The following is a 20,456-nucleotide window of genomic DNA, read 5'->3' as shown; positions in this document are numbered from 1 at the left end:
TTTTCCTGTGTCTGCAAAAGTCAGTCTTTTGGTTGTATTTGTTGTCGTGTTGTTTCCTCGCATTCGTGTAAGTACGATTATTATTCGAATGCCATTGCCTTTTCTTTTGGTGATGATGATGATGATGGCCTCATGTTATGTCTCATACCCACACTGGGGGATCGGCCAAGAAGGCCTGCGCTGGGTGCACGCACGTGGCAGCAGACGACCCCAAGTGGAGTCCGCTGCTGCCACGCATGATGACGTCACAAAAAGAAAACTTAGTAAAAAATACATGAAATGCTAACGTTATCGTTTTGTTGTTAAATACACTACGCCTAAATAAATAAAGCATTTATTTTGTGCTGCGTTTCAAAATCGAAAATGACTATCGGCGCTTACACACGCGTGCACGCAATGGGAGGACCGTTGCGATTCCTTGTGGCTGTGTACTGTAGTATTGAATCACTGTGTAATATCGGCGAGTACGAATAACGTTGCCGTTACGAAGCTACAGAAGCTTCGAACGAACTGTGCTGCATCCACGAAACAGCACGACATGTCGCATCATTTGGACTGTCGGTTTCGAAGAGACGTGGTAGCACAGCGCCGACTGCATATTGGGTCACTGTGTAATATCGGCGAGTACGAATAACGTTGCCGTTACGAAGCTACAGAAGCTTCGAACGCACTGTGCTGCATCCACGAAACAGCACGACATGTCGCCTCATTTGGACTGTCGGTTTCGAAGAGTCGTGGTAGCACAGCGCCGACTGCATATGGTGTCGACACGGATCATGCATATTGCAGGGTGTGTCGTATGTAGCGATTGTTGTGTGTACGCCTTCTGGCAAAGTCGGATGTCTGTTTGGCCTTGGACACCACGTCGACATACTGCTCTCGAGCTCGAAAACGCAGAAGTGGTGCGCGTCGGCATTGACGTCGATGTATTGAGCCAAAGTAGAACTATGAGCGGCTGGGCCACGTTCTGCAATATTTGTCTTCATAGTTAACATTGGGGTTGCTCAACATGTTCCTTTAGAACTGTGGCGAGCAGGTGCTCAAGCAAGTCGCGATTCGCTAGCCGCCAAAATCCGATAAACAAGGGAACAGTATGAACATGCAAGACAAGAAACAGTACAGGTAAATGCGACATCGAGTGCCACATAAAAATTGCAACAGCTCACTTACTTAGGCGATATCTGCAACAGCAATCCTACGAAGGATGAAGCATTTTTTTTTTTTCCGCGATCGATGCACAATACTAAGCGGCAACTGCAGCAACAAGCATTTGGAACGAGTTTAAACGTTTTTACCATAACAGCAAAAAGTTCTGCCAAACTGAGAGCCCACATATGCTCCATTCACATCAGTAAATTCAACAAACAAGAGCAACAGCACTGAAAAACATAACAGGGGCTGCACAAGACCACACTACCAACCATAAACGCGCTCCAAGGCATAAAGAAACGAGCTGCTCCAGCGTTGCGCCCAAGTGTGGCTCGAGATCGCAAGCTCGAACACCATCCGGTTCTTCCAGCGCAACTAACTAGAACAACATTCTATCACACAACACAGTAAGAAACCGTAAAATTGTGTTTTAGCTAAGCTGAAACGCTGAAGCAGCTCCAGCAGCGCGCGCAAAACTATAAACCGGAACACGCCATACTTGTTTAAACAACGTCATCATAACTATGACGTCACTTCCGTGCGTGGCAGCAGCGTTTTGGTATGGCATTTCGCTTCTACCACGCGCGTGTCACCAGTTACCGCCGGCCAAGAATTGCGTGCTGAAACGTTCACCTATTCTTTTGAAGTGCCACTTATTCGATGAGAAAAAAAAATATAACGAAAGAGAGATAAGAAAACATACAAAAACAAACAAAATACAAGACAAAAGTTTAAAAAGTTATTCGTTTTGTTGACTGTATGTAACTGCAAACGGCATCAAATACGTCCCTGTGGCTGACCCCTATAACTGACGCACCGAAAGATAGTATGATTTCTGGTGATAACATTAACCCTAATTTAGCGAACGGAAGTTCTAGATGTCTTTTTCTTAACAATTTGTATCGTCGACATACCAAAAAAAGTGATTCTGTTTCTTGGCAGTATGGACACAAATGTGATAGCGTCAGACAAGTCCTGTGTGAATATAGGTTTAATGGAGGGACACGGCAGCGTAATCTCGTGACCACTACTTCTGATTGTCTTGATGGACACCACTGGATTTTCCTCGGAAATTTTGTTTTGATATACGTCTTTCTTTTCTTCATTGACTTCTTTTTTTCCTTTCAAGCTCGGTAGGAGAGAGCTTCACGTCAGAGAATTTACGCGGTAAAACACAAATAATTTACGTGTTTTTCCGCTGGTCAGACGGATGTACCTTTGTTTTAACGATCCCCCCCCCCCCAAAAGAAGAAACGTAGCTGGGCAGGTCATGTATGCGTAGCTTAGATAACCGGTAGACCCTTAAGGTTACAGAATCGGTGCCAAGAGAAGGGAAGCGCAATCGAGGACGCCAGAAGACTAGGTGGGGTGATGAAATTACGAAATTCGCTGGCGCTAGTTGGAATCGGTTGGCGCAGGACAGGGGTAATTGTAAATCGCAGGGAGAGGCCTTCGTCCTGCAGTGGGCATAAAATAGTATGATGATGATGATGATGGCATAGCATTTTATATACACTGGGCAAAACTCACCCAAAGGCGAGACAAACAAAGTCGGCAGCAGCTAGCGGGAGCACGCGCACTTGATCATCCGACTTACGCTTACTCTGCACGGTCTTCCACAGTACGCCTTCCGCACGCGTGCGGACATGCCCAAACTGCATATGTCGCGTACAGGTGCACAAATTTCGGTTTACATTGCCTTGTGCGAACCCAGTATCAACCGGAACTTATGCACCGTGCACAACCATGTATGATGAAAAAGTTGGGTCGGATGCCGGCTCGATGTGCACAGCTGGCTGGGCAGAGCTTCACGCAAAACAAACTTTTCAATGTGGCACAAGATCGATTAGCGTCACATCGAAAGGTCTGACCCTCGGACCAGCTTGCTGAAAAATGTTAGACGCACTTAAGTGCGAAAAGAGTTTGACTCTTCCACGCGATACTTTTTCACTTGGTCAGTTGCTCGAATTGGGCAAAGTCGATCAGTTTTGAGGGTGGGCCAAGTCACTTTCGGGAATGGGCCAGCTCGGTTTTGAACGTGGGTCAACTCAATTTTTGAATTGGGCAAAGTCAATTTTGGGATGGCCAACCCAAATTTCGGGGGTGGGCCAAGTCAATTTTGGGAGTGGGCCAGGTCGCTTCAACGTGGGTCAACTCAAATTTTGAATTGGGCAAGGTCAACTTTTTGGCTATGGGCCACCCAAATTTTGGGTGTGGGCCAAGTAAATTTTAGGAGTGGGCAAGTCGGTTTCGAAGGTGGGTCAACTCAATTTGCGAATTCGGCAAAGTCAATCTTTTGGTGCACATGTGGGCTACGGCGTCCGTCCGACGCTGTGGCTATTCACCGTGGAATTTTGCAGTGCGAGCCGCAGCAGGTCCAGCGCCGGGAACTTGACGTCATCACTTGATCATGTGGGTTTCGGTACCATCGGGTGTTAACGCCGGACGCACGCCGGATTATTTGCTTCAAGGGGAATATAATGTTTTGGGATTAATAAACGTATGGTCATAAAATACGTCACTCAATTTACCATCGCCAGTGAGGAACAAAACAAACTTCATGCTTCTAACGCAAGAACTATGATCGGCAGCCTCACACGAGCCTTCGAGAACGACGCGGCGTGCGACATGCTGTCATGATTGGATGCTAAAATAAAGCTTGTAAAACGGTTGCGTTTATTGTTATTGAACGACATGACACTCGTAGGTTTCGCTGCGGTTCCTGCCACAGTACCTGTCGACTGTTGCCATAAGTTTCACAAAAGCATGCGATTTTTCTGTAAAAAGTACTATTCTGTAACTACTATTTTATTTTCGTTAATTTCACTTTCCGTCTGTAGTAACAATGACAAAATAATTGCAGCGCGAAAACGCGCCAAGCAGCGAAGAGGAAAATGTCGCGGAAGTTACGGTTGTCTCAGAGGTTGTCTGTACCCTATGCGTATGCAGTAGCCCCACACGTTGCCTCTGGTGTAAAACGGGCGCAACCAACTACTTACCTCGCGTATTTTTGCTTGTGCTTGTTTTCGCCGACTTGATCAGCGTGAGGTATCTTGTCTACCTTTTCCTAGCGTCATCATTTTGAAAAGGAGCACGCACGTATGGAACGCTCTAACCAAGCTACTGCATAGCGTTCAAGCATTGTGTCCACTACCCTGTTGCCGTCTGTTCTGAACTTGTCCATTTTTTGTGTGTCAGGTAAATTTGAAGCAACTTCGGGCCCCAGAACAAGTTTCGTAGTTGTCATCTGGCGACGTGGAACTGAGTTCCATATTTCATAACTGATTGTCAGCGCAGCGACGTTTATTTGAAACACTTGTGGATGCTCCTCAAACACATGCATGTTGCATGCGTGTATAGGCGTTTGTGGACGTTAATAGCTTCTCGGTTTGCTGTTTCAGGGATGACAATTTCAACAGCTCAAGGTGAACGAGTTCCACGCACTGTGTACATAATATTTATCTACCTTGTCATTGATCTCTTGGGATTTACCGTGATCCTGCCGCTCTTGCCATCTATATTAGATTACTACAGCCACCATGACAAGGTGAGTGTCATCTGGTCGGCGTATGCTGTACATTGTGCGTGCGTGTGTATTAAACGTAAACGGAGAATTTGTACATTGACCGCAGTTATACGTCTGGTACAGTATTGTTTCAGATTACCGCATATATTTACTATAATATTTCCTTTAATTGCTTTTGTGAATAAAAAAGAACAAGCGAAGTGTAAATTCTTGACAGGATGCTGAATGATTTCTTCTCCTTCATCATCAGTGCTTTACATTATCATGCGGACGGTGTCATCTATTTTTGAGGGGTTCTCAGCATTTTGCCCTATCTGGTCATTTGCCTGCATTGAAGCCCTTCTGTGCTAAATTTCTAACTTTGTTCATCATAACATCTCCGTGTATTAGCACAGCCGCAGGGTACTCTTGAATTGATAACACTAAGTATTCAAAACAAGAAGTGAAAAGGGCAAGATCCCTGAAATGCAGGCTCTTGCTTGTTTTCTTTTTTCTTTCTTTTCTTTTATTCAATTTTTCCTTACATATATTTAGGACACACATCAGGCTCCATACAAGTGTAAGTTCTTGTATATTTAATTCGAAATTTGACTTTTTATAAAGTGTTAGGTAGAGGCTAAACAAAATATGTGCAACTGCTCTACATGCAAATTTTGCATTTTTAAGAAAGTTTGAATGGCAGCCTTATTGTCTCACCTACTTCTTTCATATCTCTGTTCATGCTTTGAAAAAAAATGTTTACATTACCTTGCCACAAGGTGTTAGTCACATTGATTGATAGCTTTGACATGCTGCTGAACAAAAGGTTTTGGCACTGGAACATTGATTTTATGCATAGGTTAAACAACTTTAGGACTTTTGTCCTTGGATAATATCAGTTGTTAATCATGATAAAAGCTGAAAAATAAAATACGAGCTTGAGCCAGACATAGGCACTATGATAAACGTGGTCTCTACACAACTTCTATTTTGCAAAAGAAACAATGCCAACTGTTGAATGCAACTGCCTAAGCTGCAAGTTTATTATTTTCATTTGGTGGTCAGAACTTTGTAAAAGCATTGGGTTTTCAGCTCTTATAGTTGTGCTGCATAACCATTATTTAAAACCAGGCAAATGCTTGCAGCTATGCGCTGTTTTGGTTCTAATGACTTATGTTGCCGTGTAGTCAAGTGCATGCTTGATTTGTATTTTCAATTATTTACTTTTCACATTTGCGGTCTTAAAGGGATGCTAAAGGAGGAAATTGAGTTCGCTTAAAACTAAGCAGATGCTTGTAGCTATGCACTGTTTTGGTTCTTATGTTTTATGTTGCCATGTAATCAAGTGCATGCTTAATTTGTATTTCAGTTACTTACATTTTACATTTGCAGTCCTAAAGGGACAGTAAAGAGGAAATTGAGTTCCTGTGCTAGTAAATTGCCCCTCTACAATACTAATTAAGTCACTCTTGCCATGTGAAGAGGTTTGGTAAGCCAGAAAAGACGCAATAACGAAAGACTGGTGGCGACACTGCCCCAGAAGTTCCCACACCAGCTTGCCAAGACGTCACAGATTTTCACAGGATCTGGTAGGAACCTAGATAATCATTTATCAATAAAAAAATTGACTACATTGTGTTCTAAAGGAGCTAAAGATTGACGATGTGAAGTTTCTGGAACTTTCACTAAGCCAACTTGGCCTAAATAGCATAAAATACTTTGAAATCCATAATGCACTCTGATGTACCGGTGACAGGGTTTTGGCACGAAATTTAAGAAGTTAAGCTTTGACTTTCATTTTCTCGTTTAATAATCAGCGTGTTATCATGAAATTAACAGAAGTAAAGCTTTTAAAGAATATTTTATCAGTGTAAATCGACTTAATGTTTCTTTCAGTGTCCCTTTAGCAATTTATGTTCAGGGTGTTATGCCAAATGTGTGCTGTCTTGTTCAGCTTTTACTTAGATGTGAGCCTAATTTTCATCTCCTTTAACCCTCCATGGAAATCTCCTAGTCGTTCACATTTTTTTCTTTCTCCATAAATCTGTATCAGGGAATACAGCCTGTTTTTCATATCATACATTACAAACATTGTCATTTAAAGTTTCTGTACTACAACTCAAAGTGGGGCCGAATCAGAACAAAGCTGTTGTAATGTAGCGATTCCTTCCGCTCAATTCTATGCCACTCTTATCACGTACCGTTCATAACCGGCCGATTCCACTGATAACATGGGCAGAGCGCTGCTCTTGCCACTGAGGAAGTGCTACAAGAAGTGTCATCGACATAGAATCATTACATTATCCCAGCACAGGTTGCTTCTAAATAGCAGCTTATTCAGCAGGTCTCCATTCCATAGGTGGGCAAAACACATTTTATGTTCTTATTGTTGTTGTATACCAAGCTTGATGGAACATAGAATAAAAGGAACTGCAAGCTCTGCTATTCAGGGATGAAGGTAGAGTGCATAGGAAGTGTAGCTGTTCCAGAAGAGCTTGCTTCTCCACATGGCACAGGCACCACAGCAGCTAACTGCATTGCTCTCCAAAAGGCAGTCATTTCTTTGGCATGGTCTAACTTACAGGAATAATAAAATATTTCATATTAGTTTGTTCTTCCAAGGCAGTATATTTTAATATTTGTATTCAGTTTATATATATTTGGTAGGTGGAGGGAGAGGATTTTGCCTAATAAGGTACCTGCAAAATTTTCTTAACCAAATCGCATGTAAGCACTAGAGTGTACTTACTGGCCACCACTCTGACACATTTCCTTGCTCCCACTCTCTTTCATTTCTCTTTGCACAATCATTTCTAATGGAAATAATAGAGCTTGGCTTTTAAAGTTAGCTTCAGTGCTCCTTTTCCAAGCAGGTAGTTCGTTGGTAAGTTACTTCTGATGTTTTTTCATTAACTTATATTAAGACGGTCCTCAGCAACCCTAACATTGTGGGTGATTATTTGTTTATTTACTTAACACACAACAAAAAAACGGGAAGGAAGCGACAAGCCAACACCTTGTCTAGGTTAACATTCTTTGTGAGGTTTCTTGTGGCATTAGCCACAGTGCTGTACTTATTGTTGTGCTTGTCTTTAACAGGATGGCTTGTATCCATGGCTAGAAGGGTGCATCAAGCATCTTCAGAGTTTCATAGGAGCACCAAGCAGTCTCAACAAAGTCTTTTTTGGAGGTAGTGTACAAATGTCTAAAAGTAATCTGCAACATGCTTTCTGCTCACTTTCATTGAAGGGCTCTTGTGGAATTGTCTTCACAAAGCAAATTGTGGGCACTTTGCTCCATCCTCATAATGTATATTAGCATGAAAAAAAACTTGGAGGACGCTTAAGCTTTGCCTCTAAGAGTGGAATGTGGTAGCATTATCGGGCCTTGTTGACGCCGACACTGGCAACAGATATTCTGCGACACGAGGCCCGACAGAAAACAATGGTGGCTGATCTCGACGGCAGTGCACAGCAGAGCAATGGCTCATATCCCCGTAATGCAGAGGCTACAAGCAGGGACTCATCAGTGGCTCATGTCCCCGCAGAAAAGGATAAAGGGATTTGTGTTTGAGTTTCCATGTAACAAAAGTGATGTTTTCTCATATATTCAAGTCACAGTCCAACGCTATCATGTCGGTAGGTTGGGTGTATGTTGGGCTTTAAAAGTTTTCTGACGCATTTTACTTTGAAAAATTCAATTAGTCCAGTAACGCCTACGTGCCATGCGGAGGGCCTGGGTGGTTGTGGTTTGGGGTGATTTTTTCCAACGGGCAATGCCGTCGATGGGGCAGACGCCAACACCATGTTTTCTGCGACACGGGTGCTCAATGCTATCGTGTTATACGTTATGAAAATTGTCCTTTTGCTTTGTATTCCAGCACACAAAAAAAATGCAGGTTGTTTTTTTCCTCCGTCTTGCGTCGTATATGTTGTATTTGTCACCTATATTAAAGAAATGAAGAAAATTTCCCAATGAGTTGCTGGGAAATATAAGTATTAAGTTATTATTATTAATGTTGTTGTTTTTGTTGCCATCGCCGTCATCCATACCCATTTATAGTTTATCTGCTACATGTTACTTTATTTATTTATTTATTTATTTATTTATTTACAATATACTGCAGGCCCAATCTAGGGCCCATGCAGAAGGGGTATCAAAAAGGTTTACACAAGCACTGGTAAAAACATCAAACAGAAGCTATCTGTTTGATGAGAAACAGAAGAGAAACACTCATTGAAGAGCAAAATAAGCTGTTTCATCATATCCTGTAGGAGAAATTATTTTTGGCATGTTTTTGTCACAGGTTACATGAAACAATAAGTACAGAAGCCACACAAGAGGGATTTGCAGCTTCCCAAAGGCCAAGTAAATCTCAGTAAATTTGCTTAAACTTTCTTGTTATAGGCTGAATCCTGAAAAAAAAACTTGCATTTCTTAAGTGAATCCTCTATAAATTAAAGCATTTCTGCATACTCTCTTTTGTTATGTATGCGCAGGCTTTATTTTATAGTTCTCTTAAATGTACAGTTTAAAACATTTGCTAAACGTCTGTTCTTGACTGCAGGTTGCATCGGGGCTTTGTACTCATTTCTTCAGTTTCTGGCTGCACCTTTAATTGGTTCATTGTCGGATGTCTATGGACGAAAATGGATGCTCACATTAACAACGGTATGTACCATCGCATAACCTTGAATATTTAACATCCATCCTCCAAAAATGTCTTAGTCAGCGTTTTCTTCTTCAGTAACCTTTTAAAGCTATCGTATGTATAGTAGTAAAGGTGCGTGGGAAACGGTTAAGTAGATTTAGTGTTGAGAATACAAGTTGAGCACTTGCTATACTCTCGCACAAATTTCTGTGGCTATTAAGGGAAAGCTACAGGTACGTGGCTACTGCACATGTGTTACCTTGCCAAGTAGTCCGGCAGCGTTTGACAGTGCTTTTGGTGGCTTGGAACAGGCGCTGAAACGATGCAGCTTCCACAGGCAATGGTTTCGAGTTTGCCCAGACACGAAAGGGAAAAACTGCAAAACAAGTAAACTTTTACACATAGTGGTATGTTCTGTCTTATTTAACTGTTGCTAATAAGGTATTTATGTTTTCTCTTCCCCGGCCTAAATTAATGTGGATTAAAATGCGGGAATCTTTTCAGAGGCGCTCTCACTTGTGCATACTTTGTCTCTGTAGGTTTCCCTTCATAGCCACAGAAATTTGTCCGTGAGTATAGTGCTTGTGTCATCAGGTGCTTTATTGTAGTTGTCCACAGGATCATTAAAGGGATACTGAACAAAAATCTGAAGAAATGAGGGAAGCATCAAAATATGAATCGGAAGACGCTACTGCTCTGATAGGCAGTGCTTATTTCACATATTTTTCAGCGGATGGCCGTATTTTTTGAGGATTGGGAGCGGCTGTGTGCCAGTACGCGCCGACCGCTGAAACCTCATGTGTGCTGGCTTGCAGCAGCAACAGCAGCAGGTGTTGTTGTAACAAAGCGTTAAAGTTGTTTCGAATTGTTCGCATTTAAGTTTCTGAACACTTTACAGAAGCAGGGCGGCAATTTGCATGTTGCGTCAACAATATTCACACGACGGTACTGGCAGCTGACCATTGCGCAGTAGCGAGCGTATGCATAGAACACCTGTGGCGTTCGTTCGTTGTCTGCTCCAGTCCTTGTACTTGTGCCAGCGCTGTGGTGCGTCCACTGTGGACGCTGTGTAAAGCTCTCCCATAGCGTTATGCTGAAGTTTCATAACCAGATGGCTGTGTTCCCTCAGGGGTTGCAGAATCAAGCGCCATTTATTTCTTTGGATCACTATCTATCCGACCAGATGAAAAATATTAAAGGACCCTGCTACTATGATGCCATAGCACCCTTTCGCTGACATGCTGCAGCTCTGCAGCAAAGCAGGGCTCGTTTGATAGTCACCGTCCTTGAAGTGTTCGGAGCACAGAAAGTCATGCTTCGACAGTACCCACGTTGGCTGCGATGGGTGAATCCATATCCTTCGAAGCTTCAGCTCTGCCCGAAACGTATGGCACGTCCTGTCTCACCCGACAATATTTTTCTCAGACCCTTGCACGCAGCAGTGTAGAGGCATTCTACTGCGTTGTGCCAGGTGCTTCACTGATCACATTACAAAGCAGCACATAGCACACAGCACAAACAGTGATATTGAAGACTTGGGCCAAGCTCCGTAAACAAGTATGTGGCTGCGAGCAACTGCGCAGTTGAGACATTGTTTGCTGGCGTCCGGCGCCGTCCATGCAGGCGATGGCTGGCATGCAGGCGATGGCTGGCATGCCGGTATCCGGCACAGACAACATCACAGAAATGTGACTTCCTCTAATTCACGGCATGGTTGCTAGATGCAGTATATTGTGAAAAATGCATTAAAATCATTATTTTCCGGTAATTTCTGCCTAAAACACGGTTGTGTCAACCACTTTCAGCATCCAAGCTTTCATTTGGGCTAAAAATCTTGGCAGCAAAAGATTTGTTCAGTATCCCTTTAGGTAAAACCTGTGGTCATGTTTGGATGGTGATTGCGACATCTAAAAATCTATTTCATGGTAGTAAGCTGGAGCCACACTGTTGTCAGCGAAAACGACTTGAAATTCTAATTCTGTTAGTTGTACTTAGTATTGTCACAGTGTTAAATTTCAAAGGCAGTTTGTTTGTTCTTAAACAAAGGTTGGTCTGTTCTGGCTAGTGCCCTAACTAAACTGAACAGACTAGTTTTAGAATGTAAAAAAAAATTTGCAAGCGCAATTGCTGTTCACTAGCTCTAAAAAATTATTAAAATGCATGTGGTCATCTAATACATCTAGACTGATGACTCTTGCATCATGAAACCATGTAAAAGAGTTGAGTACAGATACAACAACAGTGCTCTGTGCTGCTAACAGTTGCCATTAGAATAAAATATCTCTTTTCACCTAACAAGTTCAGAAGAGTGGCAAAGGTTTTTCTGGGCAGCACTACGCTAGAAACTGTGTTCACTTTCGCTAATTGCTTATAGTATTTTTCCTTTATATTTGGGCGGCATGAAATTCTGGAAAGTGTACTCTGCTTGCTTTCTTGCACCATTTGCTGCATCCTACTCAGCATGATACAGTTAGCGCAAAGGTCTGTGTCTTTGCAAGCTTCTTGCTTAAACCACAAGGGCTTGATAACAATGCCAGCCTTGCTATACCCTTGTTACCAGTAAGAATTATATGTATGTAAGTACTATGATCAATTCATGTGTATACTCCTTTTTTCTTCTTTCTCTTTTTTCAGTGTGGAGTAGCACTTTCTTATGCCGTGTGGGCTGTGTCCAACAGCTTCGCACTGTTTGTGCTCTCACGCATCATTGGTGGTATCAGCAAGGGTAACATAAGCCTAAGCACAGCTGTTATTACAGATGTCTGCAATTCCAAGCTTCGAGGCAAAGGAATGGTAAGCAGTACCTCCATTTGGTGCAGTGTTCAATAACATAAGGTGATGAAACTAGCCAGAGGAAGCAGTGGCAGAGATCGGCACAGTAACAATACTGTATTTTCTTGAATGCAAGCTAGGAGCTCCATCTGCTTCTCTAGATGGAGTAGCTGGGGAAAAAATAATTATGCAAATGTACACACTGTTGTATTCAAACTTAGGCTGCCAACTCCTCTTATGTCATGGGGAATGTCGGAAGGTTCTGCATTACCAGCGGCCTCAGCTTTGCTGAAAGTTTGTAACTTGATATGAAAGCAGCATGAGTGGCATTCTTTTAATGAATAGTCAACGCTTAAATCATAAAACTGCCGTATAGACTCATGTAAGGGACATACTTTTTTTTTTCACAATTCTTTTTCACAATTTCACAATTATTTCACTGTAAATGGCTGTCGCCATCTAGTAGTGGCACATGAAAGTACACAGCGCATGAATATTCACCGATGCGTGCGCGTGGCATTGGGGCACTGAACACAATTGCTTCTCTGCTCGAAATTTTTTTCCCCAGATGTTGGGCTGCAAGTTGGGGACGCGGCCCTTACATGGGTGCGGCCCTTACACGAGTCTATGCAGTATATTAAGCATGTTTCAGGAAATCTTTGTATTTTTTTGCCTTTAAATACAGTATGTATGGTAGGCAGGTTTGTAAAATGTTAAACATGTCTTTCAAAACACACACACACACACACACACACACACACACACACACATATATATATATATATATATATATATATATATATATATATATATATATATATATATATATATATATAATCTTGTTTATGCGAAGGTTGTGGGTTCGGTTACCATCTGCGGCAAGTTGTTTCTTTATCCACTTTAATTTCTATTAATTTATCGTTTCTTTATTTCATTTATAAGCACAGTAATTTCTCCTATGTTGTCCTTGGTGTCAGTGTTTGTTGGCTTCTAATGATATGACTAATAAAAATCGGGACCCTCGGTTAACCCCTCTCTTCTCGTTCATTGCATAACAAGGGTCTCAAATCCGGCAACATTGATGCCTTCAGGTAGCATGTGTGGGTTTATTGACCAGTTGCCTTCACCCAAAAAGATCACTTTCTGGTGACGCCTGCGGCAAAAAGGGCGTTCCACGTCCGCCGCCCAGGTCTGTGTGTGGTGGCGCTGGCTAACACTCCCAGGGTTCTACTAGTACACATAAATACCTAAGAAAGTGGATGGGGAAACAGCGCCGCGGTAGCTCAATTGGTAGAGCATCGCACGCGAAATGCGAAGGTTGTGGGTTCGTTTCCCACCTGCTGCAAGTTGTTTTTTCATCCACTTTAATTTCCATTAATTTATCGTTTCTTTATTTCATTTATAAGCACAAGTAATTTCCCCTATGTTGTCCTTGGTGTCAGTGTTTGTTGGCTTCTAATGATTTGTTTAAATCTTGTTTCTTACACTTGGCAATGTGCTTCGAACTTCTTGTGATATTGATGCATTGCTATTTCGCTCTTATGAATTGCTATTTTATGCTGCGTCACGTGTTCACTTGTATGCTCTGTATATATTATTGCTTTTTTGCGTCTTTTTCCCTAAGTATCTCTTCAAGAATTGTACCCCCTGATATGTTCAATTTTCGTGTATTTTACTTTAGTATTAGTGCCTTACGTTAAGTTTTACTCGTGTTATTTCCTTAAGTCTACCTTTGTGGCCTTTCATTACTTCAGTTGTTCCTTTTTCATGTTTTGATCTTGGTAGTAATGTTGATGAGCCCTGCATTGAGGCGTATCTTTTGTATTACACTTTGGAAGCCTGCTTACTCTTCTTTATTTGCCTTGATTTTGTAACCCCCCTTACACAATGCCCCCATAGGGCCTGTAAAGTATTTTAAATAAATAAATAAATATATATACTACAACTTAAAGACTTACATGCACACCTATGGTGGTGGTGCTTTCATCCCATCCCTGACATAGCCAAACAATTTGAATCTGGATATGCTTGTTGATGTCGCATGTTATCCAACATAACTGTTATTGGGACACGAAAGATAATTTGCACAACTAAATAATGGAAACCTCCTTGTAAAAGAAATTTTGGCAAAAAGTATGACTGCTTAATTGAGGTTCAAATGTATCGAAAGGCATGCATGATATGCACATTATCGTGTAACGGTCTGTATTTTTACCACAGTGAGTGGGGTGGTCTGATTCTAGTTCTGGATTTCTTGTAGTTCCGTGAGCATGCACTTACCTTTACCTCATTTGTTCACAGGCACTCATTGGTGTTGCCTTTTCTATTGGATTTATTGTGGGACCCCTCATTGGTGCCCAGTTTGCTGTGGCAAGTAAAGGCTCTACTGAGTTTTACGTTGGCCCTGCAATCTTTGCCCTTCTGCTTGCCCTCCTGGACATATTGTTCCTGAGCCTTATGTTTACAGAGTCATTGCCTCGGGAGAAACGTGTGAGTGTACTTGCTAGCATGGAGATTTCTTTAATGTTAATGTTCACTCTAGCTTCTTTTGATAGTGCTTTCCTTACAGTTACATAAACAGTGCAGCATCCACATCTAAAGTATACTTCACTTGTGAATATGTGAATATTAGATGTGGAAACTAGTTAAGCTGTATTTGTAAACTACATTTGAGATGTGGATGCAGAACAGGTACAGACATAGGAGGGATTGCTACTTGTGATCCCCTCTGCAGCCATTTTCCAGCACTTCTTGACTAGATGGTTGAAAAGACTGTCATTAGCATTAGTGTGAGTGGTTGTTTGCCCCTAAACCATCCCCAAACAGTAATGTTTTGTTAAGCTGCATGCTTCTGCAATATGAAGAATGTCAGCCCTTTAAGGAGTGGAGGCATGGTAAGCCAAAAAGATGCATAGAAGACGGAGGAAATACTTTGAAATTTTTGGCCTGACCATGACGTATGAGCATTGTGGTTTCAATGTGAAATTGAGAGAAGGGAAGTTTGGGCTCTGTTTCTCTGCAAGTAATAATTACCTTCTTCTGCTAATTGAATGAAAATAGCGTGTTGAAAAAATACCCGATCAATCTAAAGTGGGTTAGCACAATGCGTTGGCGGGCTAGTTGGTGCGAATCCATGAATACTTTGTTTAGCGCAAAACAACAGACACAAGAAAGACGACAGGACAAGGCGCTACTCTCAACTGACATCATTTTATTGCGTCACTCCGCATGTTCACTCTGTCACTGCGCATGTTCCTCTGGTTTGAGCTGTCTATAAAGGAGTAACGCAATAAAATGATGTCAGTTGAGAGTAGCGCCTTGTCCTGTCATCTTTCTTGTGTCTTGTTTTGCGCTAAAAAAAGTATTCATAAAGTGGGTTAATAGTAGCATTACTATTTAAAGCACCTTTAAGGCCTCCTTAGACAGCACCTGTGTTGTTACTACAGTAAAACCTTGTTTATTCGACCGTAGTTAATTAGGAAAACCAGATACTTCGAACTCGTTCTCTGGCCCCAGCAGGTGTATGAATTATTTAGTTGTATCAAACTCTTGTTAATTCAGACGTATTTGGCTGCATACTGGTTAATTCGGACAACAAGCCGTGAAAGAGCAAAAGCAGCTTCCAACCAAAATGAAGCAGCGGGGTCCACATCACCGTAGTCATCAGCAAAAGTCGTACATGAACAGCAGTAATGCTGGAACGCTTTGTGCCCTATTTCTGCCTTTACAGCTCTTATTCTAGCATTTACTGCTTTGCATAACATAACACTGCAATGGCCGCGTGCCTTCATAAATGCATAGTCGCCATCCTTGATTGCTTCGATGGTGACAACAGTTCTATAGTGTACTATGATGGTTTTCATCTACAACAGTTGTGGCAAACAGTACTTTCATTTTGACTCGGTGTGCGTGTCGGCTGCGTGGCTTCAGAACTGCATGATCATCGTCCATGATCGCATAAATAGTGACAATTTTGTCTGCAGCAGTTGCGGCAAAACAGTAGTTTTGTTTTGACTTAGTGCAATGGTTGCATGCAACGTCACAAACACGGTGGAAGCCGTCGATGATGAAGAGCACTGGCTACATCGCAATAGAGGGATGATATGTTTTCGACCAGCTCACTGGCGAAAAAATAGTCAGGATGTGCACGCAGTACTAAGAAGCGTGTACCAGATGAAGACACATGCCACAGCTGAGCTACAAAGGAAGTTGCGAGGCCTTCGTCGCTACGAGTGCTAATCAGTCATGGAGTGACAAGAATTGCAGCTTTCACACTTTTTATGTGCAAAAGAGGAATGCGATTTGCTGATTCGTTCAGTAAATAAAAGTATGTCAACGTAGTAAGCATTTGTTTATTGTTTTCTTGATACCCTCAATAATGCGACATTTGGTTAATTCAAACATTGTTTTCGGCCTCGTGAAATCCGAATTGACTTAATTTTACTTATAAGCCTCGAGTGCTGCCTGCAGAAGGGCTATGAGTGCTGCTCGCATGCTGTTAGGGCAATTACTTGCATCATTTGCTAGTCCGGGCACCATCCACAACATTTTCATTGAATTCTACTTGTTCTCTACGTCTTTCATGTTGTTCTTATATGTAAAAGTGTACAAAATATTACACAGTGTGGTGTTACACGTTCTGAAGCCCTAAGTTGATGTAAGCAGCTCCACTTCCATGCAGTCCTTCGCATGACTGGGCCACCTCAATCATATGACCAACTAAATATGTTTACAGGAGCACTGCTCAATTGATCATAGCTCGAACGCCACTGTGTACTGCTCAGTAACCATAGTCACTTTGTGCCCCTGCAAGTAGGAAAGTTCATACACCTAGTGGTGATTAGGGTTATTCATGATATGGCAAAATTTTAAGCTATTAGCACATGAGATTCTCTCTGGCATGTCAGATGCTCCGCTTGATTATGCTTGTAAACCACAAGCATAGCAAATTTTTTTTCATTCTACAGTACTCATGTTTAAAAAGAATGGATTTTACATTTTTTAATGCTACCTTGAATGTGGCCTGTCCATTGTATGTGTATTGGGGCACTTAGGACATGGCATTGTAAATCTCTGAGGCTGTGGAATCTGTTCCCTTAACAGCACTCTTCAAGTTTAATTTTAATATTAAAAGAAAGGGATTTCCTATTTTCTGATGTTACCTGTAAGGTGATCCTTAAAGACGATTTTGTGAACTAAAAGAGTAAGGTTATAATGCAACCTTCACTCTCCATTTCTTTTTCTTTTTTTTTCCAGGCATTGCCACGTAGTTGTAGAGTAGTGATAGCGTCCCCATGTCACAGCCTGTGATAGGGAGTCGTATTTTTGTCGCCAGGTATTCAAACATGTTCTTAGGTCATGTTTCAGAGATAGCAGGATTCTAGCCCATAGTTGCATATCGGTGTAAAAGGGCTCATTTCTAAACAACTATTTCTATAAAGCAGCACCTGCAGTGCTAGTAAATGGAGCACAACTGTGCTTTGCATATGCATTTTCTCCAGCACTTTACAATGTTTGATGTGAATTTCTACACACTGCAGTCGTAAACAGCAAAGTATATGTTGAGCTCCCAAATAGGTATGGGTGGCAGCAAGCATGTAAAAAATACTTACTACATATAACTGCAGGTGAAGTTTTTGTTATTAAAAAAAATCTGGTGTCTTTCTGCACATATCTTTAAAGATGGTATTGCATGCGTGCATGCTCATGGGTTTGTGTGTGTGTGTGTGAAAAAGAGCGAGAGAATTGGTTCAGGATATAAAAAAGAACAAATTTTTGGCGAGGCGGTTGGTGGTCGTGTGGTGCATCTGTTGAGTGTGTTTACTCATGTGGCACTTGAAACTGCTTTGGGACCCCTTTACTCGACCAGTTAATGAACACAGCTTTCATTGGCCTTTCTCCAAGTATATAGCTCCTTCTTATAATTCATCTTGCATTGTAGCACTCATGTTTAGTACTTGCATGCATAATAAATTTTAGATAGAGCTTTTGTTTTCCCCACTTAATACCTGAGTATGTACAGGCAAACCTTTGTTTTAATTTGTGTTATTTCAGGCACATTCGGTTGCTTCTAGTCTCTCCGGAGCACTTTCCTATGTCAACCCAGCATCGTTGTTCACATTTCAGCCAGTTCAAAAGCTTCCTCTCAAAGGTAAGGGCAGTTCTAGAACTTGACTGACATGACACATGCTATTGTGTTACCTTTTCATAGCTTTAGCTTTAATCCCTTAAAGGACTGTGTGTGTGTGTGTGTGTGTGTGTGTGTGTGTGTGTGTGTGTGTGTGTGTGTGTGTGTGTGTGTGTGTGTGTGTGTGTGTGTGTGTGTGTGTGTGTGTGTGTGTGTGTGTGTGTGTGTGTGTGTGTGTGTGTGTGTGTGTGTGTGTGTGTGTGTGTGTGTGTGTGTGTGTGTGTGTGTGTGTGTGTGTGTGTGTGTGTGTGTGTGTGTGTGTGTGTGTGTGTGTGTGTGTGTGTGTGTGTGTGTGTGTGTGTGTGTGTGTGTGTGTGTGTGTGTGTGTGTGTGTGTGTGTGTGTGTGTGTGTGTGTGTGTGTGTGTGTGTGTGTGTGTGTGTGTGTGTGTGTGTGTGTGTGTGTGTGTGTGTGTGTGTGTGTGTGTGTGTGTGTGTGTGTGTGTGTGTGTGTGTGTGTGTGTGTGTGTGTGTGTGTGTGTGTGTGTGTGTGTGTGTGTGTGTGTGTGTGTGTGTGTGTGTGTTAACCAATAAAAATCGGGCCCCTCAGATTCCTTCTTGTTCATTTATATATGTACATATATTTTTGTTTCCTAGAAAAAAAATTTACCATAATGGTTAATTTGTTGCAGTAATATGCCTTAATACTTGGTTCAAACACAGAAATATGTTTGTGAATATTGTCGAAAGTCTAACTCAGTGAAAGTATGGAGAAAGATTGGATGCGCTTTGTAGACGATCACAAGGAAGAAGACGGGACAGGCGAAAACTAACAACTGAGGTCTATTCGATGGAAACACTTAAATATCAGTCCATGCCAGCGCAGGCGCATCAGGGTATCAGCAGCAGATAAGAGGAGAAAAAACACAAAATCAGAAAAAACCAATGGCGTGGCTCAGCTAAACATATTTTCTAGGAAACGTGCCTCTCTATTGTGAAGTACGATCAATGTGTTACTGATGCATGCTTGTCCCTTTTTTTTATATATAATATGCCTCTAGAAGTTCCCGTGCGTTTTCGTTACTGCACTTGTGCAGGATCTTAACCTGATTGAGCAGAGGCCTGCATTTATGATCTAAGCAATGCATGCGTAAAAGGCGTTGCTCCCGGTTTTTAATAGACCTTTTGTGTTCACGGATTCGCACTTTCAAACAACGACCCGTCTGGCCTATGTTGGTTTTGCCGCATGTCAGGGGAATCTGGTAAATAATGCCAACTTGGCAATCTACATGGGGGTTCTTGTGTTTCACGCCACAGCCACCTTGCTTCTTTCTGGCGTGAAGTCTCCCAATACGGGCGCAAAGGTGACTCAGCTTGCAGGGGGCCAAGAAAACGAATGGGACACCGTGCTTGTTTGCTATCTTCTTCAGATTGTGTGCAGTTCTATGAACATAAGGGATTACGACTGGCTTTGAAGTTTTGTTGGCAACATCAGTCTTTACTTTCTTTAGGTGCTTTTAGCCTCTTTTCGAGCGTTTCAACAACTGCCAGCACAACCACATCGGGAAAGCCAGCCTGTTTCAGCCTAGAAATTTGCATGTCGAAGCTGGCCTGCATGGCATGTGTACATGACTTTTTCAGAGATCGCTCGATAATCTGTTTAGCAATGGCCCTTTTGTTGATTTTAGAGTGAGCACACAATCAATTGTGTGCGGGGGAAGAAACAGCAACAAATGTGCTCATTATCAAAGGTAAGCTTGAGGTCAAGGAACTGCAGAATGTTGTTGACAGGGAGCTCATGTGTAAAGGTTATACCTAAGGCATTATGCTCAGAAATTTAAAATGTCTGCAATGGCATCGTCATACATAGAATCATTTCGTTCCTTCAGCAGCACAAGAAAATCGTCAACATACTTAAAAACATGTACTACTTTGTCTTTGTCAAGTACACCAAACAAGGTGCGGTCAATACTCGATAAAAGTGATTGTGATCATTTCCGTGATCACAAGTACCCATTTCACGGGTACTTGTGATCGTCTACAAAGCACATCCAATCTTTCCAAGTAGAATGAACCAACTTGCCCATCAACGCATTCTGCTAAACTACATCAGTGAAAGTGATGACGGTGGCTTGTCTGCTGCTATACAGCGTATAGTGTGTCCATTAAGCATATTATTAAAACTGATGAGTATGATACAAAATTTGATAAGTATTTGTTCAGAATTGATGTTAATGGTTTGTAGGCAGTCTCC

The 20,456-nt window shown here is 41.9% G+C and overlaps 1 protein-coding gene across 2 annotated transcripts in view; it reads left to right on the top strand.

Moving 5' to 3' along the window:
* Positions 1 to 4,042: 4,042 nt before the first annotated feature.
* rtet (major facilitator superfamily domain-containing protein rtet) overlaps positions 4,043 to 20,456 on the top strand; it is a 42,574-nt gene continuing 26,160 nt past the window's right edge. The window contains exons 1-7 of one of the 2 annotated variants that reach the window (XM_070530967.1): positions 4,043 to 4,197; positions 4,551 to 4,696; positions 7,754 to 7,844; positions 9,222 to 9,325; positions 11,940 to 12,098; positions 14,379 to 14,567; positions 18,132 to 18,228. In XM_070530967.1, the coding sequence (XP_070387068.1) occupies positions 4,553 to 4,696; positions 7,754 to 7,844; positions 9,222 to 9,325; positions 11,940 to 12,098; positions 14,379 to 14,567; positions 18,132 to 18,228 (784 nt within the window). In that variant the 5' untranslated portion in view covers positions 4,043 to 4,197; positions 4,551 to 4,552. The other variant, XM_070530968.1, reaches the window with a different exon arrangement.

Source organism: Dermacentor albipictus, chromosome 1, assembly GCF_038994185.2.
Source record: "Dermacentor albipictus isolate Rhodes 1998 colony chromosome 1, USDA_Dalb.pri_finalv2, whole genome shotgun sequence".
Lineage (NCBI taxonomy): Eukaryota > Metazoa > Arthropoda > Arachnida > Ixodida > Ixodidae > Dermacentor > Dermacentor albipictus.
The sequence above is the reverse complement of the archived record's forward strand: the minus strand, read 5'-3'. Positions and strand labels throughout refer to the sequence as shown.